Here is a 25,012-nt window from a genome sequence, read left to right as displayed (position 1 = left end):
GGCCTAACTTTTTACATTTTATACCTTAGGATTCATGTGGTCCACCTCAAAGGGAGAGGTGGTGGAGGGACTGTAGTCTGGGAGTATTCATTCTGGGGTGCTCTGTAGTAGTTGGTGTTAAGAAGTGCCGGGGGATAGTGATGCTTTTTTTTTTTTTTTTTTTTTTTTTTTTTTTTTTTTTTTTTCTGAGACAGGATTTCTCTGTGTAGCCTTGGCTGTCCTGGAACTCACTCTGTAGACCAGTCTGGCTTTGAACTCAGAGATCCTCCTGCCTCTGCCTCCCAAGTGCTGGGATTAAAGGCATGCGCCACCACCGCCCGGCGATAGTGATGCTTTTTTATGTGTCGAGGAGCCAACAGGTTTTTGTTCCCAGGACCCCCACAGCCCCCCGCATCTCATATGTAGCTCCGACTGGCCTAGACCTCTCTGTGTATACCAGCCTACCTGCAGACTCACAGAGATCAGCCTCTCTCTTCATTAATGGCATACACCACATCTGGCTTTTGTATGTTTTTGTTTCAAAGACAGGTTTCTTTGTAGTCTAGGTTGGAGTAGACCTTACTTTGTGGGCCAGGCTGGCCTAAAACTTGCCATCCTTGTGTCTCAGCCTCCAGCTACTGGGATTGTACGTGTGAGCCACCTTGCCTAGCTATTAACATTTTTCCCTTAGAAGGCTTGCTTTTGAATTAGCTTGTATTGATGGTAATAGTAGTGTGTGTGTGTGTGTGTGTGTGTGTGTGTGTGTATTAGTAATGCAAAGGAAATGTTTAGTTTCCATTTGTAAATAGGCCAGCTGTCTTGTGTTTATCAAGAACACAGTGCCAGGTACTTTGGAAATCTGAATTCATATTAATCGTAAGATACTGCCAGGTGTGGGTTCAGTGAGTTCCTATTGTTGGCATTTCTGTGCACAGGGCTTCCCAGCTGGTTTCTCTGAGGATACAGCAGGGAGTTCCTGTGATAGAAAGAATGGCTCATAAGATTTGCCTAGCACCACCCTTCCTGGGCCTGCCTGCTTGGCTACTGAATTCTGTGTGCAGCTTCTTAGTTCCCTGGGAGGTGGAGAGAGACACTGCTTTCCTCTGGCTGCAGTATAGCTCCAAGAGAACAAGCTTACCCTGAGGGTTGAGGCTCCCCATGTGGGACAGAGTGAGATTTCCTCTGCTTGTAGGCCAGGACAGCAGAGCTCTGTCCTCACTGATAAGGGCATCAGAGTGTCCTGTGTTGATGTTCAGGCATGGCCAGGCTTTCTCTGGGAAACACACTTATTTCTGTCACTGATATACATTGTCTTAATTGTCTGAGGGAATAATCAGGCAGGCCCTTGAGCAGAGTAGCACTATTGTGCCCAGCTGAGGAGAAAGTCAAATTTTTTTTTCCCCCTTTGTTTTTCTACACAGAGTTCCCAGGCTGTCCTGGGACTCACTTGTGTGTAGAGCAGGCTGGTTTTCTACTCAGGAGCCACCTGCCTCTACCTCCTATAGAGTACTGGGCTTAAGGCACGCACCACCCACCCAGTTTAGAAGTTGTTTACAGTTAGCTTGTCTGCAGATGATGATCTTCCTCCTCCTCTTCCTCTTCTTCTTTTAAATTTAGATGATGTTATAGGTCCATTAACGTGATCATTAGCCCTGTGATTCCCAAGATTAGTTGATGATGCCTGCTTGAACATGGGAAGGGAGCAGTTGAAGCCTGTATGCCTTGGTTCTCAGCTCCAAAGGTCAGGATTAGCATTCAGCAGTGCAGTTGATTAGTAGTGCATCTGATGTATGGCACCAGCTGGGAATGGGAACTCAGAAAGAGGGGTTGGAGAGGCCGAGCTTGGTGGTGCATGCATAGTTCTCATATAGTCCCAGATACTTGGAGGGCTCAGGCAGAGGATCACTTGAACCTAGGAGTACAAGGCCAACCTGGACAATACAGCAAGGCCTGGGCCCTTAAATCTTTAAATTGTTGAAGTCATAATATTGAGCCAGGTGGGGCAGGGTATATAAGAGGGATTGGAAGGAAGAAAGGGAGAAAAATGAAATTACATTTTAATTTAATAATTATTTAAATTAATAAATATTTAAACAGGAAGGCCTTGGGTCTGGGAGGGTCCCACTCAGCATAAGAGGAATAGTGTGCATTGGGCTTTTGCTGCTGCTTATATATTCCTCCATACTGTTTTTACAAAAAAATTTGAAAGAGATTTATTTATTTATTTATTTTTATGTGTGCGTGTTTTGCCTGTGTATATCTCTTTGTACCATGTACAAGACCTCAGAAGCTTGAGGAGTATGTTAGATCCCCTGGAATTGTAGGTACAGATGGTTGATGGATGTAATTATAGATAAGCTGTCATTTGGGTTCTGAAAATGGAATCATGGTCCTTTGCAAAAGCAATATACACTCTTAAACTCTGAGTTATCCTTCCAGCCCCACTTTTGTTTTTGTTTTTGTTTTTTGGAGACAGGGTTTCTCTATGTAGCCCTGGTTGTCCTGGAACTCACTCTGTAGACCAGGTGGGCCTTGAACTCAGAAATGCGCCTGCCTCTGCCTCCCAAGTGCTGGGATTAAAGGAGTGTGCACCACCACTGCCTGGTCCCAGCCCCACTTTTAAAAGCCATTTTTGAGACAGGGTTTCTACATGTAACCTGGGTCAGCTTGGAGGTCGTGGAAGTCCTTGCCTCAGCCTTCCTACTGCTGGGATTACACACATCTGTCAGCACACCCAGCTTGGTGTGTGTGTGTGTGTGTGTGTGTGTGTGTGTGTATGTGTGTGTGTGTTTGCTTGCATGTATTTGAAATAGGTTCTTGCTATGCAGTTCAGGCTGGCTGGGAACTCAATTCTCAGCTTTCGGAGGCTGAGACAAGAATACCATGAGGGCAGCCTGGGTTACATACTGTGTTCTGAAGTGAGATTGCTAAAAAAGAAAAGAAAAAGAAACCCCAAAACTGTTGTTGTTGAATCTGGAAATGCTATTGAACTTGTCATAATGCCCTTTGAGAGCTCGTCGTCCAAAGAGATCCTATGCATGCTTCACTTAACAATTTGTGCTTAAAAGAGATTCTGTCCCTTTTTTTGGGAACAAGATCTTGCTAGAAACTGTGATTTAGTGAATGTAAAATGAGTTGGGTTTGGTGGCACACAACTATGATCCCAGTGCTTGGGAGGTCGGAATAGGAAGATGATGAATTTGAAGTCAGCCCAGGCTGTATAGTGAGAGCCTGTTTAAAAACAAAACAAACTAGGAGGGTTGGAGGAGTGGTTCATAGATTAAGATCGTGTATGCTTGCTTTTCCAGAGCACCTGAGTTCACTTGCTAGCACTCACTCAACATGGGCAGCTCACAGCTGCCTGTGCTCCAGCTGTTGGGAATTCACTGTGTTCTTGTGGCCTTTTAGAGCCCCTGCACTTATACCTGAGCATATATTACCCCAGTGTGTCTCCTGTCCCATGGTGTTGTGCCAGCTTGCTTGTACTCCATTTGCATAACTAGTACTGCCATGTGGGTGCTGGGACTCAACTCCAGGTCTCCTTGAAGAACAGCCAGTGCTCTTAACCTCTGAACCATCTCACCAGCCCCTGGATAATGACTTCTTTGAGCTTCCCTATTTCCTTAAGATAAATATCGAGGAATGAGTGGGCTGGGTTAAAGGCTACAGATTTTGCTGGCTGCCTTGTGGTGCAAGCTTTCTGAAAGTGATCCCGACTGGGTCTCTTCCATGCTGCCCTGGCCCTTTCTCCACAACTGCTGACCCTTATGCCTGAGTGTTAGGCCAGTATTGATCACACTTTGTTTTATTTTTCCAACAGCGCTGTGTAGTCCTACGTTTTCTGAAGTTTCCTCCAAATAAGAAGAAGGTAAGGTTGGTGGGCTGGCTATTGTTACATCCTTTAAGAAGAGCTGGATGTTTTCCAGGGGTGCATATGTGTGCTTTGTGGTGCTAGAGATTGAAAATGGTGCTTTGTCCAGGATAGGGAAATGCTCTATCTCTAGGGTTTATCCTATGTCCTAAGCCTTCCAGTGCATAAATATTAATGTTAATTGTAGAAATTTAAGTATGATGTACTCATTCAATGTGGGATGCAGTGGGTCCTCATTCCTGATGTGTGAGACCTAGGGTCCTCTGTGTCACTGTATGTCACTCTATGGTAGGTCTGTTTGCCTGGCTTGGGATCCCAGGGCCAGGTTTCAACTTGATGAGTTCCTTAGTTGCCTCAGCGGAATTGTGTGTAAAAAAATACAGTGTGTCACACTGGGTAGATAATCTGTTACGCTAAAATCACAGTGGACAATATCTGGTAGAACAGAGGTTAAGTCATCCAGGCACAGCCTGTGGACCCTCCATGAAGACTTACTTCCACCCTGTTTACCCAAGTTGAGGTATTGTTGCTTTCTGGTAAATCTCAGGTAGTTACTGAGGATTGGAGGCTCCTGTGGTTCCAGCACACAGTGTGAGGGAGGCTGAGACAGTTGGCCTGTCCTGCTTTTTGTACGTGGCCAGCTGCCTGAAAGCCATATGAGGACGATCTGGCTTTTGAGGGCAAGGGCCTTATAGTGGGGCAAGGTGGAATTCTTTGAGGAGGTCATTATATCATCTGAGAGACAGTGTGTCGAGTATCTAAGAGCAGAGGCAGCTATGGAACATTGGTGGTAGAGGTGATGGGGCCCTTGGGCCTTGTTTCCCAGGATCCAGCAGGAATGTTGCCTTAACTGGGCAGGAGTCTGAGAGTCAAAGCTGGGTTGAGCAGGCAGAGGGGATAGGGTGGGGCCCAGGCATCCTATGGGTCCACCTCAGCTGCTGAAGAGAAATGACCCAAGGTGACTTCTTTCTGTCAGATGAATCTTGGGTGCTTCATCTTCTTTGTCCTTGCTTGTTCTTGTGTGGTGGCTGCAGTGTACATGCCCCCCACCTCAGTGGATGCCCTATCAGGCCTTCCTGGGCAGTGTCTTCCTGGTGGGGATTCATGTATTCATGTACTCATCCTTCTCTTCTCAAGATTTTTTTTTTTTTTAAGTCAGAAGCTATGACATAGCTGTACAGGGCTACTGGGTGTCTTCTGGGAATTTCTGTCAGGCTAAATTCTGACAAGATCCAATTGTAAGAGCTGTGGGATATCTGCACACACTTTGACTATGTAGAACATTTCTGGGTATGGGTGGTGAGTTCTCCAGAGGTTTGTGAGGTACATGGGATGACAGCTTAGTCTGTCCTGAGCTAGGCTTCTGGGAGTGGGGGGCTACTAGGAGCCCTGCCTGGAGGTCTATCATGAAGCTGTCCTGTGCTTGTCTCTTCCAGACCTCAGAAGAGATACTTCAGCATCTGCAGAACATAGTAGACTTTGGCAAAAATGTCATGAAAGACTTTTTGGGAGAGAACTATGTTCATTGTGGGGTAAGTGCTGTTTATTTTGATCTCAGTTGACATCCAGTTTTGTGTTCAGTTCTGACATCTCAGTGATAACTCTTGTGCAGTGAGAATCGTTAGGCTTTCCTCACCTGCTGTGCCATGTGGTGCCTGAGTAGTAAAGTTCTCCAGTGAGAACCTCATATGCTATCCTTGAACCTGAAGGGTAGCTTTGCCCCATGTTCCTGTGGTTTAAGAATCAATGTGGGACCATTCCTGGAGGCTTCTCATGGAGGAGGCCTATGGATGATACTCACTGAGGGCCATAGAAGGAAGGCTTTGGAAGCCCTTAACATTGCTTCTGTTGGGGATTTAACTGTCCTTGTAGCTTGCCTGTGTCGGGGAGGGACTAGATAAGGGATGTCCCTTGGCTTGCCTGTCTGATCTGACTTGTCTTCTGAGTTTGGGACTTTGAACTTCTCCATTTTACCTTTCCTTGGCTGCTGACTTTGTAGTCTGTCTCTCACGGTGTCTAGGGTTGGGGATGTTGGGAGGTCAAGTGTGACCTCTCAGGAGCATTCTTTCACTTTTCACACAGCATATATCCATTGAATAGTGTTGGTACCTACCCATGTCTTCTTGGAGAAAGATTGTCAGAGGTACTGTCTGCTGGGAACTATATCTTCCATCCCTGGAATGCTAGGCTGAGTGGGAGTCTTTGGTCAAGACTAGATGGCTAAGGGGAGCTGGGTCTTCCTGAGGCAAAATCCCAGCATTTTTGTCCTAGGCAGGCTTCCTTTGTCACGTAGGAACTTTTTCTGAAGACTCAATTCTGTCACATTGAGACCATAGGGCAGGGATGACAGTGAGGAATATGGTTTAAATTGATGCAGATTTCCTTTGCATAGAAAGTTGCAGATAAACAGCTGAGGGAGTGGGAGCACCAGGCATGTGTGCCCAGTGTTGTTAGAGCTTGAGCTGTGGCTCAGGGGGTGCAGCTTGCTGGCCATCTGGCTGGATTTCTTGCAGCCCTTGTTCTATGTCTGTAGACACTGCAGGACCAGGAGGGGCTGTGACAAGAGATGCTGGTGGCATGGCTGGTCACTGGTGTCGTGGGTCCTGGCTGGCTCTAAGGAGAGCCAGCTGATTTTAGTGCACTGAAGTGTTCTTGCTTCTGTGTAACCTCTACGTGTTCTGAAAATAATAGACCAGCTCTTACTGCCAAACTGGCATACAGAATTTTTAAAACTATTGTATTTTACTATAAAACATACTGTGAAATTCACCATTTTAACTGTGACTATGCATAGTTCTGGAGCATTACCAGTCTTCAGGACGTTGTGAAATCTGTATGTTATGTGTGTTTTCTTTCAGGAAGTTGTTCAGCTGCCTTTAGAGTTTGTGAAACAACTGTGTTTAAAGATACAGTGTGAAAGACCAGGTAAGGGTGTAAAACTCTGTTTGTATTATTTATTTATTTTTGGACGGGTCTATGTGTCCCTGGCTGGCTTGGAACTTGATGTGTAGACCAGCTGGTCTTGCATGTCCAGATACCTGCCTGCTTCTGTTTCCCAAGTGTAGTGATTAAAGGCATGCACCACTATGGTTGGCTTGTTTGCAATTTTAAAAGTCTTTGAAGTGTTCAACCCAGGTTAGGTACTGGCATTTTGTAACAATGTTATGGCCAGAGGCTTTGTCCCCACCCCTATGGTCTCTTTTCTTGTGCTTGCTGGTGGCTTTGATGGCAAGAACCAGATTAAAGCTTTTTTTCTTTATGATCAAGCATGTAATGTCCATGTGTTGGTTGTGAAAATGTCTCATTATCAACACTACTAGGCAATAATGCTATAGAATTCTCCACATTAAAATTCTTTCTGATTTGATTCAGAAAATGAAATAGGACTCTGAGGTCTGTCTGGGGCAGAAGCAGGAGAGGTGGAGAATGCAGGGCAGCCCTGGGCTCTGGTGTTCAAGTCCACAAAGACAGACAGAGGCCCGTTTCAGGGCTCTGCTCATCCACGGCTGCTCAGCACCTCCATTTCATTTCATAATCCCAGTTCTCATGATGGGCAGTGGTGACTTGATAAATCAGTGGGGTGGCAGAGGCATGCAGATCTCTGAGTTCAAGGTCATCCTGGTCTTCAGAGTGAGTTTAGGACAGCCAGGGCTACACGGAGTTTTTTCTCAGGAGAAAAAAAGTGTGATAATTCATAGTTACAAGAACTCTGTTACCCTTTATAATGCCTGTGGGAATAAGTTTGCTGTTTGGAAGGGAAGCTGTTACCCCGGAGCCAAGAGCATGCTTCTAGCAGAACATGCTGAGGTGATGTGGGAACACAAAGACTCAAGAGTCGAAAGGAAGGAAGAAAGGAAGGGGCTGGAGTACATTTCTTTTCCCTGTTCTGGGCAAAGAGAGTGGTGGAATTGGCCATCATTTCCAAGACTCTTCTCACTTCTGATATATATTACACATTTTAAAGTTCCCCAAGATCATGTTCAGGTTTAAAGATTGGCTAAAAAGGACCTTAGATCTAAGTTATGTGGTTAGGATTTATGCAGTGGGAGGTAAAGATGAAGTCTGCCAATTGAAGAGTTACGGGTTTAGGAGGGTTGAGATATCCCTCCTACAGTGACTGTATGTGATGGCATATACCTCCAGGAAGCTTTCTAAGCCTTAGAGTCAAGGTTTAGAACTTGACAAGGCTGACCTCCCACTGATTCACTCAGCTTTTCATCTTGTAGTGATGTCAGCATGTAGCCTGATTATATGTCCTAGCCTTCCCACTTCCAACTATTGCCTGCCTGAGGCTATCTTGTCGTGTCTCCCCCCACCCCCAGTTCTAGGATTATAGGGCTGGCTATCTCTTATCTTGACTCTCAGGTGTAATTCTTGCTTTGTCTTCCAGAGTCCCGTTGTGACAAGGACCTGGACACACTCAGTGGTTATGCTATGTGCCTTCCCAATTTAACCAGACTTCAGACCTTCCACTTTGCAGAGCACCGGCCTATTCTGTGTGTAGAGATTAAGGTGAGTTTTCATTCTTGGTGGGGTGGCACTACAGGTAAAGGGAAAGGTTGCTCTCAGGCAGTGAGTCTCCCTGGCCCTGCTTTGAGTATGTGTTCAGCCTTTCTCTGGAGCCCAGCTACCCACAGCTTGCCTGAGTGTCCTGTGTGCTTCAGTCCCTTTCACAGCTCCTAGGTCCTACATTAGGTTCCTTCCTGGGTGTTAACAATGGGAACGCCAACCCATACACCTGGGCTGGGAAAACTTTGGTTAGGAGAACCAGAAAGAAGCATGTTGGGTGCCCTTCTGTACAGGATGTATCTCAGAACCTCAGCCTTGGCCACGTGGTTGCTGCTTCCCGCATTGAAGATCCAATCCTAGGTAATCTTCTGACTAGAGACTGCTTCTTATGCAGGAGGGCTTTCTCAGGGGCACAGACACCTGTGTGCCCTACAGAATTCCCTGTGAACTGGCCCAGAGTTCTAGATCTTAGACCAAGACTCCCTTACTTCAGCTGCCTATGTTCAGTAGTTGACCAATTGCCCTAGAAGCCACCCCACCCCCAGCCCGGCCCCCAAACCCCACAGGACCATTAAACTTCTCTTCCTTTCTTCTGAAAGGTGATGACCCCGAGGCATCCCTTGGCCCAAGTGCTTGGGTCTTATGATCCTTGAGGGCTGGACGTTCTGTCTCTCCAGCCACATTCATTGTCCAGAACGCTAAGCTCAGGTAGTGTGTGCTGACAGCTTGCAGATTTTAGAAGGCAGCTGGGATCCCTGACGTTCTGGAAACCTAGCAACTATCAGATGGGCGGGTGCTCTGCAGGCCATACGTTAATGGCAGTGGGAACAATGGTTGTGCTTCTTAGAGCTGAGAGCCCTGGACCCATCTCCACTCCCTCCAGTCTGCCAGTGAGAGTACAAAGCTGCTCTGTGTTACACTCCTGTAAGCTGGGCAGAGCTCCAACAGTCCTCTCAGTGAGAGAAAGGGCTGTCCCCTGGAGGCAGAGAGGTACATACAGTGATGTAGAAAGCGGAAAACACAATTTCTGGGGATATTTCTATCTGATAGTTGTTCTTCTCTATCTCATAGTGTGTGTGTGTGTGTTGAGAAGTATGTGATTCCTTCCTAAACATTTTTTCTCTTACAGCCAAAATGTGGGTTTATTCCTTTCTCAAATGATGTTACCCATGAGATGAAGCACAAGGTGTGCCGATACTGCATGCACCAGCACCTCAAGGTGAGATTCGAGTCTAGTGCAGGAGGGCAGAGCAGGGCATCTGGGCCTGAGGGGAAGCCACTTGGAGTTTTCAGAAGGTGAAAAGGAATTGCTGAGAATCCTCTTTTCATTCCATAAGCAGCTCATATTGACTTTTATTATTTTAAGAGTTTTAATCTTTTTTATTATAATTTATTTGTGGATGTGTGTATACAAGTGGGTATGTGTGTGTGAGGAGGTCAGAGGACAACTTGTGGTTGGTTCTTTCATTCTACCATATGAGACATCTGTGGATCAAACTGTTTATGTAGTGCTGGCCACTAAGGGCCAGGTTTCATGCATTCGAGGCAAGCACCTACCACCTGAGCTAAACCCTAGACCTCCCTACCCCCTTCTCCCTTGAAGCCCACCCACCCTCCTATCTCCCATTTTCCACCTCCCACTTCATGGCTTTGCTCTAGTTCTCTGGCCTTTAAACATATCCCTACATCAGACACAGAGGGAGAGCCTAGAGAGCCTCTGTGTGTGACAGAGCTGGGCTGTCGGCTCTCTGAGCTGGAGCCTCACAGGGTTTTCATTTCCATCCACTTTTCTGCAGCTTTTATTTTCCTGACACTCTTTCTCACTTACGTTATGGCTGAGTTGCAGTGCTCGGCTTGTCGATGCCTTAGAAGTGATTTGTAGGTGCTTCTCTTGTTTTTCTTTGTGGGAGTGCCATTTTTGCATAAACATGTTTAATTACGTTCAGTTAATTTCTTTTTCTTGTTTGTGTCTTGATGTTTTAGCCAAGCAGTCACTGCTGAATCCAGGGGTGGGAGCCTTCTCAGTTTCTTCTGGAGGTTTCATTTGTAATTTCAGATCTTAGCTATTTTCATTTAATTTTTGTGTATGGTGTTAAGTGTCCAATTTTATTCTTTTTGCATATAGATAGGTATCTGGTTTTCTCGGTTCCTGTGACTGGCCTTTTCTCTAAGCATTGGTCCTGGCACCCTTGTTGAAGATGGTTGGCATGTAGGAGAGGGGCTCCTCTCTGTCCCTTTTTTAATTGGTATATTTGTCTTCATGCCAGTGCCACACTACTTTGATTACTGTGTTTTATTTTTTTTTAATTAAAGATTTATTTTTATGTGCATTGGTGTTCTGCACGGCTGCCCAATCCTCTGGAACAGTATATAGATAGTTGTGAGCTTCCATGTGGGTGTTGGGAACTGAACTCGGGTCATCTGGAAGAGCAGCCTCTGAGCCATCTCTCCAGCCCCAATTACTTTAGTTTTTTGTGTTGGAAGATTTTTTTACTATTGATTCAGTGTTACAAGATTTCTTCTTTTTCTCTCCCTCTTTCCTCCCTCTCTCTCCCTCTCCTTTATCCTTCTCCCTTACCTTCTCTTGCTTTTTAAAGACAGGGTCTAATGTAGCCTGTGTTAGCTTTGAATTCATAAGTAGCTGAGGAGGATCTCCACCTCCTCGGAGTGTAAAAGCGTGCACTACACCCAGTTCTTGTCCTTGGCTTTGACAGTCCTGCTGTGTGTAGTTGTGGGTGTCCTGGAATTTATTAACAGTCCTGCTGTGTGTAGATGTGGGTGTCCTGGAATTTATTCTAACAGTTAAGGCTTATCTCCTTTGTTTACTCAACAGAAATACTGACCTTTGTAGTTAGTCTTCATTTTAGTTGTTTTTCAACTATACATTTATTTAGTTATTAAAATATTTATTAAACGATGTTATGTTTGTATCTGTGGATATGTGTATGAGGTGTGCAGACCCACATACAGGCAAAACACCCATTCCATAACAGTTTTTTTTTTTTTTTTCAGAAGGTAAAAGGTTTTTAAAATTTGTTCTTCGATATAACATATACTGGTCATCCATCCTCTTATCCTATCTCCAACTCCTTTTAATTGTTACCATTATTAATTAATGTATTATTTACATACGTGTGTATGTGTGCATTGTGCAAACCTAATGAGTGAGGAAGCCAAAGGACTACTTTCAGGAGTCACTTCTCTGCCTTGCTGAGACCAGGTTTGCTCTTGTTTCTGCCAGATGCTTAGTCTAGTCAAGCTGGGTTGCAAGCTTCTGGGAGGGACTCTTGTTTCTGCCTCCCATCTTGTCGCAGAAGTGCTAGAATCACATATAGTTTTTTTTTTTGCTTGTGTTCTGAGATTGAACTCAGGTTTACCCACTGAACCATCTTGCTAGCCTATTTAACTGTTTTTTGAGATAGGGTCTCATGTGTCCCAGACTGACTGCAAACTTTCTCTTCTTGTCTGCCTCTCAGTCCTGGCACCATGGTCACACAAACATGCCTGGCTGTTACTGTTTGTTTAGTGACTTCTCTGCTTATTCTGTAATGGCTATATATTTTTTTAAAATTTTATTATTATTTGGGTGCATACATGTTAAGGCACATATGTGGAGGTCAGTGGGCAGTGTTTGGGAGTTAGTTCCCTCCTTACACTGTGAGTTCTGGGACTGGCACCTAGTCTTCCAAGGCTTGCGCTGCAAAAACTTTCCTCCTCTGAGCCATCTTGCCAGCCCCATGAAGTCTCTGTTCTTGCTCACACACAGTTCCTGAACTCTTTACTTGATTAGCTTGCTAGGATTGACATTTTCCATGCCAGTGTGTCTCTCAGTCTGTGCTCAGTCAGTGAGTGCCTGAGTGTGTGTGAGCACAAGCCCACTTAGTCCTCAGCGGGGTTCTTAAGCTTTGTTTTTCCTTTTTCTTCCTGGAACCTCTCTCAGGTAAGCTCAGGTGAGAGCTTAGGGCCTCCTCTGGTCTTTCCAAAGTCTGTTCATGGTTTTCTAGACTAAGCTCACAACTATCTGTAAATACTGTTCCAGAGGATTGGGCAGCCGTGCAGAACACCAATGCACATAAAAATAAATCTTTAATTAAAAAAAATAAAACACAGTAATCAAAGTAGTGTGGCACTGGCATGAAGACAAATATACCAATTAAAAAAGGGACAGAGAGGAGCCCCTCTCCTACATGCCAACCATCTTCAACAAGGGTGCCAGGACCAATGCTTAGAGAAAAGGCCAGTCACAGGAACCGAGAAAACCAGATACCTATCTATATGCAAAAAGAATAAAATTGGACACTTAACACCATACACAAAAATTCAGGAATGTGTTCGAGCTTTTCAGAACCTCTGTACATCCTCATTACTCAGCTCTTTCTTTTTGAGTTTTAGGTTACATACTTGCTTGCCCTAACTGTTACCCACTGTGTAAGGAAGCCATGAAGTTAAATGGTAGCCTCCAGATTTTTTTCTTTTCTTTTTTTTTTTTTTTTTTTGACAAATATCCCCAAAAAGACCTCTGGCAGTGTATGAGCTCTCAATCAGGTCAGTAAAGACATCCATGCAAGGACAGCCTTCTTGGAACTGAGAGTCAGGCAAGGTGGGTAATGACAGTTCCGGGGCTGAGGCTGTGCATGTGCCTGCCCTGTTCTGTGTTCTCCATGGAGGCTGCTAGGTTGCTGTGTGTGTAATGGTTTCATGTTTGTTTCCCTTGGGGCTACAGATAGTAAGTTGGCTAGTTTTATGTCAACTTGACCTAAGCTAGAGTCATTTGAGAAGAGAGAAACTCAGTTGCGAAAGTGTCTATTAGATTAGCCCGTGGGACATTTTCTTGATTAATGATCAATATGGGAGGCCCATTCCATAGGGAGCAGTATCCTACAAGGAACAGTGTCACCTCTGGATGAGTGGTCCTGGGTTGTATAAGCAGGCTGAGCAAACCGTGGGGAACAAGCCCATAAGCAGCTCTCCATGGCTTTTGCTTCAGTTCTTCCCTCTGGGTTTCTGCCCTTCTTGAGTTCTTTTCCTTACTTCCCTCAATGACAGATATGGTCGTGTAAGATGAAATAAGCCCATTCTTCCTTAAGTCAGTTTTGGTCATGATGTTTTATCATAGCAGTAGAAACCCTAACTAGGACAGAGGGTAAGAATAGGACATTTAAAGTGTCAGAAAGAAACTTGGCATGGTGGTACACACCTTTAATTCTAGCATCGGGAGGTAGAGGTAGGCAGATTTCTGCAAGTTCGAGGCAAGCCTGGTTTACAGAGTTCTAGACCAGCTAGGGTTACACAGTGATATAAAAAACAAAACAAAAAACACATCAAGGTCACTATTCTTATTTAGAGTTAGCTGATTTTCTTTCTTTTTATAAGGTGGATTTTTATATTTATGTGAATGAGAGTTTCTTGCATGTGTGATGTACTCCATTCCTGGTGCCCACAAAGGCCATAAAGAAGCTGTCAGAATCCTTGGGACTGGAGTAACATTTGTAAACAGCCATGTACGTGCTGGGACAAGAGTCTGGATTCTCTGCAAGAGTAGCTAGTGCTCCTAGCCAACAAACCTTCTGTCTACTTCTTGTTTTTTAAAGAATTATTTATTTTATCTATATGAGTATCTATATGTAGCTGTCTTCAGACACACCAGCAGAGGGTTTCTGATCTCATTACAGATGGTTCTGAGCCACCATGAGGTTGCTGGGAATTGAACTCAGGACCTCTGGAAGAGCAGTCAATACTCTTAACCACTGTGTCATCTCTCCAGCCCTCTGTTCACTTCTTTAGCTGTGTGTGTGTTTTAAATTATATGTTCCCTGTATTCTTAAAGAACTTGAGACACTTTCTGAGGTCTCAAGATTTATGAGTCTGGGAAGTTTTTGCTAGTTTTTACATATAAAAACTTATATGATAGGATTAAGAAGTATATATTTTTAAAATTATGAAATAATATCTGTTCATAACTGGTAGTTGGATTTCCTTCTAGCGTGATTCGTGCTGTCAGTTTGGTTATCTTTCCAAACATGTTACTACGGTAACACAGGTGCTGGTGGTGGCACCTCTTTGGTGTTGTTTGTACCTGTTCTACCCAGTGCTTCCCCCTTACAGTGATCTTTGAGGGTTTGTGTTGTGTGTTTTTCTCAAAATGTATTTGATATATAAGTATACTTTTAAAGCAAACATGACATCACATATGTGTTCTGCCAGTTGAATAAATACTGATGGTTGTCAGTCCATCTTTTGGAGTGGCTGCATTCATACACTCATTCATCCCTTCATTATATGTGGGCCCTACTGAGTGAGTGAATGTCCTTTCTTCTTGTAAATGTCTTAATATCTGCAGCAAAAGCCATGTCCCCATCCCTGATGCCTCTTTGCTCTGTGTAGTTATTTTAGATTCCTTTAGGCTTTCTCATTTGGGGGTTGTATACATTTTACATTTTGGTGGTTACAACAAAAGATTCTACTGGCAGCACAAGACTGCATGTGCCGTGTCCTTTCCCTGGCTGTTAGTAGCTTAGAGACTTGCCATTCTCATTGCCAAATCTTCAAGTGCCTGCTGTTTTCTTCTGCTCACAGGACGGCTGAACTGGCAGTGACTGAGGCTAAGAGTTAACTGGAGTTTCCTAGGGTGAAGGGTCAAGTTGGCTCCTTCCTACTTAGGGTTGTATACCTGGGACCTTTTCCAGGCCAAGGCTGCAGCCCATCATGAGTTATGCTGCTTTTGATTTTTTAATTTTCTTTTGAGTTACTTGTAGTCACAGACAAAGTATTTGATACCGTCACATTGGTGTTTTGCCAGGTAGCGACTGGAAAGTGGAAGAAAATCAGTAAATACTGTCCCCTTGACCTCTACTCAGGGTAAGAGTCCTCTCTCATTTGTTGTTTTGAGGGTGGGTGGTGCCTGCTAAGGGAACACCTTTGAGGTGAGGGTTTTGAGAGTTATTTCCTGAGGAGGTGTTGGTGTGTGTATGTGAGAAGAGGGATGGGGTTAGAGGCATGTTCTGTGAAGTGAGGATAGTAGGCTTGGGATCTTCTATGAGGGAGGACCCTGGGGGGCTGTGAGGTGAGGTCAAGAGGATGGAGTCGTTTGTACTGTGGGGGAAGTCAGGTCTATTCTGTAAGCTGGTGGAAGTGAATGTCTGACATGTCAACAGTGGGGTATGTTCTGTAAGGTGGCATAATGTTGGAAATATTTATGGAGGTTTTGTGAGGTGGTAAATGTGGGGACCGGTGAAGTGGGAAGTGGAGGTGTTCTGTGAGGTGGAGATGGGGCTCTTCGCTCATTCCAGAAAACAGAACGTTGTCATTTTTCCTGTGAGAACCAAATCGTGTTGCCATTGTATTAAGGGAGAGTCATGAGTGGTTCACCTGTGCGCCCAAGGCTGCATGTTTTGAAGCAAACAATAATACAGAGTATTGTTAACAATTTGACTTGTCAGACCTGAGTCAGGAGCTGTCCTTGAGATGATCATAATGCAGCCTTTTCAGAGCTGGCTGTGGTGACTGTGCGGATGTGTTGTCCCCAGTGTGACCTCAGGACATGGTTTGGGATCCTTGCCTGAGTTGGGTTTGCATCCCTGGGAGCCCTGTAGATTTCATGTGGGAGTGAGAAGGGGGCTGTGTTCATGGACACTGATGGAGGTGTCTGGGTGAGGTAAGATCTGGAGCCTGAGTGGCAGAGAGGAGGAGACAGCAGGGCAGAGTTGAAGAGGGGGGGACAGTCCCACAGCTCTCTGAGATGGAGGGAGGGTGAGAGGTCCCATGTTCCTACCTCTTTTAGGCTTCCTGAACTTTCCAGAGATCTGTCACAGGGATCACGGTGCTTGAGTGCCTGCTGCAGCTTTTGGAAGGAGCTGCAGCTGAGGATCAAGAAGGGCGAGAGCTACATGGACTTTGAGTGATTGATGTGCCATGGCTTTCTGGTCCCCTGCCTCTGCAGGAGTCCTCATGGCTGCCTTTGAGCCCTAGGCTAAGCTCTCATCCTGCATTCAGGCCATAGTCACTGGACTAAGGTAGCTCTAGGTCCCAGCTCGGTCTGGCGCTCTATGTGTGGATGTGTGGATGTGTGGATACGAGGCCCAGCCTACTCCCTTTAACACCGCCACTGCTTTCCTTTCAGAAATAAACAGCGTATGCACTTTGCCTTGAAGAGTCTGCTGCAGGAGGCACAGAATAATCTTAGGATATTTAAGGTAAGGGCTGTTTCTAGTCCATGCTGGTTTCCAAGTAAACCTAACACACTGATCCTGACCACAGATTCTGTGATCATATACATTGAATTGTCTAGGCTGGTGTGCCTCAGACAGAGCTCTGTCCTTGACAATGCAGGAGGAGCAGATGGAGCTGAAAGAGGGAGGGGACAAGGCAGGGCTAGCCTTGGTAGGAGGTAGTGGCAGTGGCTGTGAGAACATATCTCTAGAGTTCTCTTTGCCATTGTCCAAGTGAGCAGTAGGCTTGAGGCAGCATGAAGACTTGTGTGAGGGAGCAGACTGAGAATGGGCTTCTCCAAACCTGTGTCTTGCTTGGTCTAGGAAGAGTGACGGGTGAGCTGGAGGTCCTCCGTCTTCTGCCTTGCTGCTGTGTCATGGATGGTATTAACTAGATCTTACCTGAGAATTTCCTTGCCCTAGAGGCTGGTCAGGGTAATCAACATCCTTCTTTGTCTGTCTCCATCTCCCCAAATTCAGGAATGGAAGACAGTTTTAATTAATATCACTCTTTCAAAAAAATAAAAATGAAAATGGCTGTGGGTGTGCAGTTGCTGTGGTGCTTGTGTGGGACAGGGCGGCCCTTGTGAGTTAGGTTTCTCTCCACAGTGGATGATCTGGGGAGTGAATTAAGGTTACCACTGAGTCGAGGCATCCCTCTCCCCAGAGTTCTTTGACTCTTTAAGAGATTAGGAATCTGACATTTGAATCCTGGAGATAAGTCTCTTTAACTTTGAGCCCATTTCTGAACCTGTCAGGTCACATTTGAGGCATCTGGTCTGCAGTTTCTGTGTAGTCCGAATGGAAAGATCCAGACATCAGCTAGTGCTTCCCCAAGAGGAAAGATCCAGACATCAGCTAGTGCTTCCCCAAGAGGAAAGATCCAGACATCAGCTAGTGCTTCCCCAAGAGGAAAGATCCAGACATCAGCTAGTGCTTCCCCAAGAGGCAGGTTAAAGGAAGAGATCTGCAATGGGTTTTTTAAAATAAAAAAATTTAAAAAATTTGTCTCTTTTAGTGTCTGTGTGTGTGCGCGTGTACGTGTGTGAGGGTGCTGCACATGTGTGTATGTCATGCATATATCATGCATTTGTCATAGTGTATGTGTGTAGATCAGAGGACAACTTGCAAGGGTTGGTTCTGTCCTTCCATCATGTGTGTCCTTGGCTTTAAACTAAAGTCATCAAGCTTGGTGGCAAGCACCCTCATCCACTGAGTCATCTTGCTGCTCTGTGGTGGCTTTTTAAAGCAGTGGGGTAGCAGTACAGTGAGTTCAGCACAGTAAGTACTGACAGCTCTCTGGCACTCTGGTTCTGATGCTGTACACTTGCTTCTCCCTCAAATTCTGCAAACCAGCAAAGCAGACAATTCCTGAAACTATGATAGTCCCCACTTGGAGAGGCTGCCTGGTTGTGCTCGGTGATCCCACGCTGGAGACTGGACTTGTGGTGAAAACATTGAGTCCCAGGAGCTCTTGTTATAAAATCACTGCTCTACCCAGGCTGTGGCTCTGTTGGATGCCCAGAAGATCTGGGTTTCACATTTACAATGTCCCTCAAGTCTAGACCCTTGATGCTGGAGTGAGACCTTGCTATGAAGACTCCCTTGGCCAGTTTTGGGCCTGGAGGAGAGGCCAGTTTCACTATGGGCACACATGGCTCTACCCTGGATGTCATTTGACTGTCTTAGCTCCACTTTGGTCACCCTCTTCCTCTTGCCTAGCATGGTGAGCAGTGGCTTTATTTGTCCCTTGGATAGCACCTAGTCAGGGGCTCTAGAGAGACATCCCAGGATCCAGTGAGGAGGAGGCCTCCCATAGCTCTCAGGGCAGACAGTGTCCTCTTGGCTACTATTGCTCTCCTCAGCCCTTAGCATCTCACACTAACTCACTGTCTCAGAGCCTTAGAGGGTCAGCTTCGTCATTACTTTCTGAGACATTTCTATTTCTACCTTGTGCCACAGCTCTGTGGTCACCTTGTGGTATCTTTGGTAAGAGCCTTATGGGTGCTGGGATGTTGTGTCTGCTCATATTTTGTTGTTTACACTGACCAGACTCCATGTGGAGAAGATACGAAGGGCAGGGGTCCCAGGGTAGTTCTATAAGGCCCACCACATGTCTAAAACATGAAGGTATGTGGTTCAAAGAACCTTGAAATACTCCTGGTGTTGTTCATGGGTCAGGCTCTTATCACAGCCCGTGTCAGCAGTGGGCAGCGCATGTCCTTGCTTGAGCTCTGGGAATGAGTAAGTCTGAGTGCCGTGAGGTAGGAGCATCTGTAGGGGCTTGCTGAAGATCAGCATTCTTAAAGCAGGAGGTTCCCATGTCCGTGATCCAGTCGCTCCTCTCAGCACAGGACTGGCTCTGAGGCTTCCAGCAGCTCTGGGGACTGTGGGCCTAGTTCTAACCCCGTCACTGCTTGGGCCTCAAGTAAAGGGAGTGTGTGGACGTCTGTGGTTTATGCCCAGCATTTGCTTGCAGACATGCTGTGAGATCATTGTCTGCGGGTGTCAGTTCAGGGAGCTGGCCTGACGTTTTTGGACCTTTCCTCCTTTGATTTGTGCCTGTGACATAGCATGGAAACTGCGATTCTTCTGAGGAGCTACTGTGCAGCCACCCTGCTTAGGCTCCCTTGAGAACATGGGGCTCCTGCGTGTGTTTCTATCAGCTTGTGTGATCTATCTCCCTGTCCTTTTTTTTTCCCTGCCTAAAGAATGGAGAGCTGATTTATGGGTGTGGCGATGCCCGGAGCCCAGTGGCTGACTTGAAGGAGCTTGCACACCACCTGAAGCCCTTCTTCTTCCCTTCCAACGGCTTGGCCAGTGGGCCTCACTGCACGAGAGCTGTGATCCGGGAGCTGGTGCATGTTATCACCAGGGTGCTGCTGAGCGGCTCAGACAAAGGCCGAGTGGGTTCCCTAAGGCTTGGGATCCAAGGCCCACAAGTCTGTGAAGCCAGCCCTTTCAGCAGGAGCCTACACCACCAAGGTAGGGCCTGGCCTTCCCTAATCAGGTTGTGGGGTCTACAGGTGCATTGAGACTATCCCTTCCCGTGGGTATACAGAGTGGAACCTACAAAGTAACCTTTGTGTCCCTGCCTGGCTTCATGGTACCTTTGGGGATGTGGTCTAGTTGCACAGAATGAGGCTGAGCTGACTCGGAGGGTCAACACTTGTTTTTGCATCTGGAGCTGGTTTGTAAGCTGCTTGTCACACTTGGAGTATATGGTTTCTAGCAATATATTGGGTGTCTTCTGCAGTGACTTAGTGCTTTCAACTATACTTTTTCCCTCTCGATCATCATCTTGACTTTGGATATACATTCTCCTCAGTCTGCGTGTAAGAGATTCTTAAATAGCATAAGTCTGTCAGCACATGTAGGTTTTCATCTTTTAGCTTCCATAGCCATTCATTGCATGGGCATCCTGTTATTTGACACAGGGCATCTGTTGTGTGGCTAAGAATGTCTTGCTGGGGGTGCTTGAGTATACATTGTTCCCTCCCCTGTTTTTGCCTTTAGTTGAGTCTTCCTGAGGGATGGTCAGGGCTGTCAGGCCCCAGTTGAGAAGGCACTGTACACATTGTTGTGAGTGCATGAGTGAAGGATGGATCTTTGCTTCTTTACCTGTCCCAGCGAGGACAGGACCTTGCCAGTGGTCTTAACCACATTCCATGGCTCTGCATGCTTAGCAGTTGTCCTGTGGTAGCCAGATCTCTCTGTGTGGACTTAATGGTTTTTGGCTCTGGAAACCCCAATTGGCTTTGAGGGTTTGAAGATGTCTAAATGATTTTTTGCAGTTCTGGGCTTTATCTCATGTAGGATTAGCTTTAAACTTAAGTATAAAGTGACTTCTAGGGCATGCGATGAAGTTAAAGGACATTCTGAGTTGGTGTTTGGACAACACAGGGCCAAAGGGAGAGGCACGGTCTCTACCTTTTTTGTGTGTAGAGCCACAGGGTGGCTCTGAGGTCAGTCAGCCTTGTACCTTTGTGAGGTGTGCAAATCTGCCTCAGTGCTAGGCTGGAGCCTGTAGGTCTGGTCTGTGCGGCCCAGAGTGAGCTCTGCTGTCTGCGCCGGCCTGGGTCTCCCTCCACAGTCTTCAAGTGTTGATAATAAACCTGCTCTCATTCTCCCCTGATGTTCTTGGTAGGCAAAAACACCCCAGAGCACTCGGGGTTACCGAAGGGCTGTCTTCTGTACAAAACCCTCCAGGTGCAGATGTTGGACCAGCTGGACATCGAAGGCCTCTACCCTCTGTACAACCGGGTTGAGCGATACCTGGAGGAGTTTCCTGAGGAGAGGTGAGGCTGGCACCAGAGGAAGCTGTGAGGCTAGGCTGGGGTCAAGGTTTCCTGAACTCCAGAACAAAACAAAGCTCCTAGAACCTGTCTCTAGGAGGTGCCTGCAACCAGCTCTGCCCAGGGAGTCCCCTGCTCGGTGTACCAGGGTCTCTGAGATTCATGGTCACTAAGACACTAGAAATAGAGCACTTATTAATGCAACCATTCTGAAACCCTATGTCAGGGCCTGGCCTGTAGAGGGCAATGTTGTCCCACAGGCTGCTCCTCGAACACTGGTTTGGTAGCTCCTTAAAAGTCTCTGCCACGCCTAGGGCCCTGGGCCTGCACTGTGGGTTCACATGTTCACACACACACACACAAACACACACAGTGTCCTTGGGCAGGAGTCTTTTTGCACATCATTGGCTTTTGCTTAAGAGTATGGTGAACAGGTCAGGCTGAGTCTTGGCCTCCTAGAGCCCTGGGTTTTGTAGACCATCTTAATGTTGTAAAATTAGACTTAATGAGAGAAAGCAGTAGATCTCTTAGGTGCCTTTCAAACAACGTGAGTGTTGGGCTATGTTGTGTGATACAGAACATACTAGTGACTGAAAGTCCTTAAAGCCTTGTCACCCTGTTGATTTGGTCTTGTGCTTTTCCTTCAGGAAAACATTACAGATAGATGGGCCTTATGATGAGGTATTTTACCAGAAACTTCTTGATCTGTCCACTGAGGATGATGGGACAGTGGCCTTTGCATTAACAAAGGTGAGTGAACCCATTGAGAAGCCCTATGCCTTCCTGAGTATTCTACTCTTCCCTTCACAGCAGTGAGAGCCCAGAACTTAGATTGAAAGCAGAGAGGCTACACTGTTTCTTAGATGGGGTGGGTGGGTGACCATAACACAGGGTCCATGTGGGATTTCTCTTGGCTCTAACAGGCCAGAGGCCGGCCCTATTGCTTGGTGGCCCTGGGCCCTGCCTTTTCAATCCTGCTGACTTCCTTGGCTGAAAGAATTCCACTAGGAACATACAAAAAAACAAAACCAAAACCAAAAAAACAGTGTTGGTGCCTAGGAACTGGCTCTGAGATGGGCTGCTGGTAGTCAAGTTTTCATGTCAGATGTACTCAGAGAAATGAGGACCTATGTTTTAGAACTGTGCAAAGAAAGACCTTCTCAGTGCTCTGTTGCTGAGGTAAGAATTATTGCAACCCCAGTGTTGTCAGCATGTGACTGACGCAGTTGCAAATGTTAGAAAACACAATTGCAAATTCACAGCATTTGTTGCATGGACAGATGGGGGAGGGGGCACTTCTGACCAACAGAACAGTTCCCACAGGGTCCACAGTGATGACTGTGTGTGGGCAGCACTCTTTGAAAATGACATGGACCGCTGGTTCCCAGGGTTTGGGAAAGGGATGCTTGTGGAAGTCAGAGCCCCCATGGTAATGGCAACTCACCAACATGGCTGTGGATGTGGAGGGTCTAACAGGCCATGTGCAAGTCATGTTCCTTTCCCGTCAGGATGCTGCTGTGTAGTTTTGAGATGTTGCTGGAAACTGGGAGCCTGAGGGCTTCGTGTTAGAATGTGGAGCTTGTGCTCATTCACTCTCATTCTCTCTCTCTTTCTCTCTTGTTCTCTTTTTCTCTTGTTCTCTCTCTCTCTCCCTCCCTCCCTCCCTCCCTCCCTCCCTCCCTCCCTCCCTCCCTCCCTCTCTCTCCCTTCCTCTCTTCTCTCTATTCCTGGTTTTTCAAGACAGGGTTTCTCTGTGTAGCCCTGGCTGTCCTGAAACTCACTGTCTAGACCAGGCTAGCCTTGAACTGACAGAGATCCATTTTCCTCCTGAGCACTGGGATTAAAGGTGTGGGCCACCACTGCCTGGCCACTCTTTCTCTTTTTAAAGTAATGTTTTAAAAATGTATTTGGTGGTTGGTTATATGCTTCAATGAGCGTGTGGAGGTCAGAGGTCAACCTGAGTGCTGTCTTTTTTTTCTCTGGGTTCTAGGAATTGAACGAAGATTATCAGGTTTGGCAGCAAGTGCTTTTACTCATTGACCCGTCAACCAGCCCTCTTTTTCTGTTTTTGAGGCAAGGTCTCACTCTGTACCCAAGGTAGATCTAGGTTGTCATCTCTTTAGAGTGAGTCTCCTGAGTATACCACATCCAACTGCTGCATTTCTCTCTCTTTTTTTGTTTTGTTTTGTTTTTCGAGACAGGGTTTCTCTGTGTAGTCCTGGCTGTCCTGGAACTCACTCTGTAGACCAGGCTGGCCTCGAACTCAGAAATCCACCTGCCACTGCCTCCCAAGCTGCATTTCTCTTTTAGGATAGATATATATTCAGGTAGTTGAAACTGGAGACAGTGCTTCATAAAGCTGAGACTCAGGAGGAGTGAGCTGAGAGTAACCCAGTGCAAAAGCTTGTCTGTTCCTGGTTATTTAGCTGGACCACGTGCCTCTTATAGATACTGTCATCTTGGGACACCATGACCTTTCCCACCTCTAACTTTGTTGAGCAGTAACTGGAGGTTGAATTAGTGGGATTTCTAGAAAGGTCAGCAGCCAGTATTTCAGGTTAGGTGGGCCCTCTTATCTGCTGGCAGCCTTAGTATTTGTCTTACATAGGGTTTCATTGCTGTGAACGATCAAGGCAACTCTTATAAAGGACAACATTTAATTGGGGCTTAGATGTTCAGTCCATTATCATTAGGGTGGGAAGCATGGCAGCATCCAGGCAGGTATGGCGCTGGAGGACCTGAGAGTTCTAACTCTTGTTCCAATAACAGCCAAGAGAAGACCGGCTTCCAGGCAGCTAGGATGAGGGTCCTAAAGCCCACACCCACAGTGACACACCTACTCCTACAAGGCCACACCTCCTAATAGTGCCATTCCCTGGGCCAGGCATATTCAAACCATCACAGTATTGCTCTAGGAGTATCTATCCATCAACAGGACACAGAAGAGAGGAATGTGTCAGGAAAGCTGTACCAGCAACAGTTGTGGGGAGGGGTTGGAGTGATGATCCTCATCAGTGTGCTGACTTGTATGTTCCTTTACTCACTAGCTTATTGGTCCTTCTGTGCTCCACTGGTTTGGAAGTTACCTGTTTCTGTTTTTCCACTGGTGGCGTGTTCAGTTCACCAATGCATATTAAAGTGTAAAGTTATTCATTTGTTTGTGGCCCCAGTTGGCAAATGATGTGGAGTACTTTAATTACAGTTGTTCTCCCCAGTATATGTGCACTTACTGTTTGATAGTCTTAGATTTGGGGGCGGTGGGCAGCATGTTAGTCAAGCACTCTACCAAGCAGCTATAGCTAAGACAGTTTTCAAGGTCCCAGTTTTGAGTATGGGTTTTGACATGTTTGTATGGATTTATTCACGTGTTCGACCATTATTATTGCCTGACTTTCTCATCACTCAGATCAGTCCCCTTTGTCCTTTTCTTAGCAACAATTTTACGCCATGGTTTTTACTAACAACCACATCACTTAAAAACTTCTCAGACTCCTTAGCTGTCATTGCCTCTGTTCCTGGAGTACTGAGTAACTTTAGTCTTTCTATAAGTGCTGTCTACAAATGAGACAGTCAATGTGTAAGCCTTTGTGTTAGATTTCACTACCTCATTCTCTTGAGTGGCTCAGCATTCCAAGTAGACAGTTGCGTTGTCTCCACTTTGTACTGTTATAATCAGTGCTGTTGTAAGGTTTTCTGTTGTTTTGTTTGTTTTTGCTTTTTGAGACAGGCTAGCTTCAAGCTTGGACTCTTCCTGCTTCCATCTCCTGAACAGCTGAGAGCACAGGTGTACAGCATAAACTTTGCCTCCTTAGTAGTTTGGGGGGTGAAGTGGGTAATTGGTATGAAGAGGAGGTTGAGTTTGGCATTGTTTTGCTCTGTGTTAGGGAAGAGCTGTTAAAGTCAGTGTCACCAGGGTGTGGTCATTTTAGAGGAGAGCCCTTGGAAGTCCCCACCCGCCTGCAGCCTCTCACTGTGGCTGCCATTGCCCCCGGGAGGCAGTTTTCATTTGTTGCTGTGAAAAGTGACGAGAAGTAGAGTGAGTGGGGAGGCAGAGGTGCAGGCGCTGTGCAGTGTGGCTCTATCTACAGGGGCTGGGCTCCCCAGGAGCAGTTCATTTCTGTATTATGTCTAGTTGTGCTTTTCTCTGCTGG

At 46.1% G+C, this 25,012-nt stretch overlaps 1 protein-coding gene across 2 annotated transcripts in view; it reads left to right on the top strand.

The window, feature by feature from the left end:
• Nucleotides 1-25,012, top strand: part of Ippk (inositol-pentakisphosphate 2-kinase) — a 40,376-nt gene that overhangs the window by 6,512 nt on the left and 8,852 nt on the right. For both annotated transcript variants that reach the window (XR_013112074.1, XM_034509633.2), the window contains exons 2-11: nt 3,800-3,847; nt 5,287-5,382; nt 6,709-6,775; nt 8,241-8,362; nt 9,489-9,578; nt 15,159-15,217; nt 16,479-16,551; nt 19,278-19,551; nt 20,714-20,864; nt 21,509-21,611. Coding sequence is in view for 1 of the 2 variants with exons in the window: in XM_034509633.2 (XP_034365524.1) it covers nt 3,800-3,847; nt 5,287-5,382; nt 6,709-6,775; nt 8,241-8,362; nt 9,489-9,578; nt 15,159-15,217; nt 16,479-16,551; nt 19,278-19,551; nt 20,714-20,864; nt 21,509-21,611 (1,083 nt within the window). In the remaining variant the exon portion in view is untranslated. The remainder of the gene's footprint in view (nt 1-3,799; nt 3,848-5,286; nt 5,383-6,708; nt 6,776-8,240; nt 8,363-9,488; nt 9,579-15,158; nt 15,218-16,478; nt 16,552-19,277; nt 19,552-20,713; nt 20,865-21,508; nt 21,612-25,012) is intronic.

The sequence above is a fragment of the Arvicanthis niloticus genome, chromosome 8 (genome assembly GCF_011762505.2).
Source record: "Arvicanthis niloticus isolate mArvNil1 chromosome 8, mArvNil1.pat.X, whole genome shotgun sequence".
In the NCBI taxonomy this organism is placed as follows: domain Eukaryota; kingdom Metazoa; phylum Chordata; class Mammalia; order Rodentia; family Muridae; genus Arvicanthis; species Arvicanthis niloticus.
This window is presented reverse-complemented; position numbering and strand designations above follow the sequence as displayed.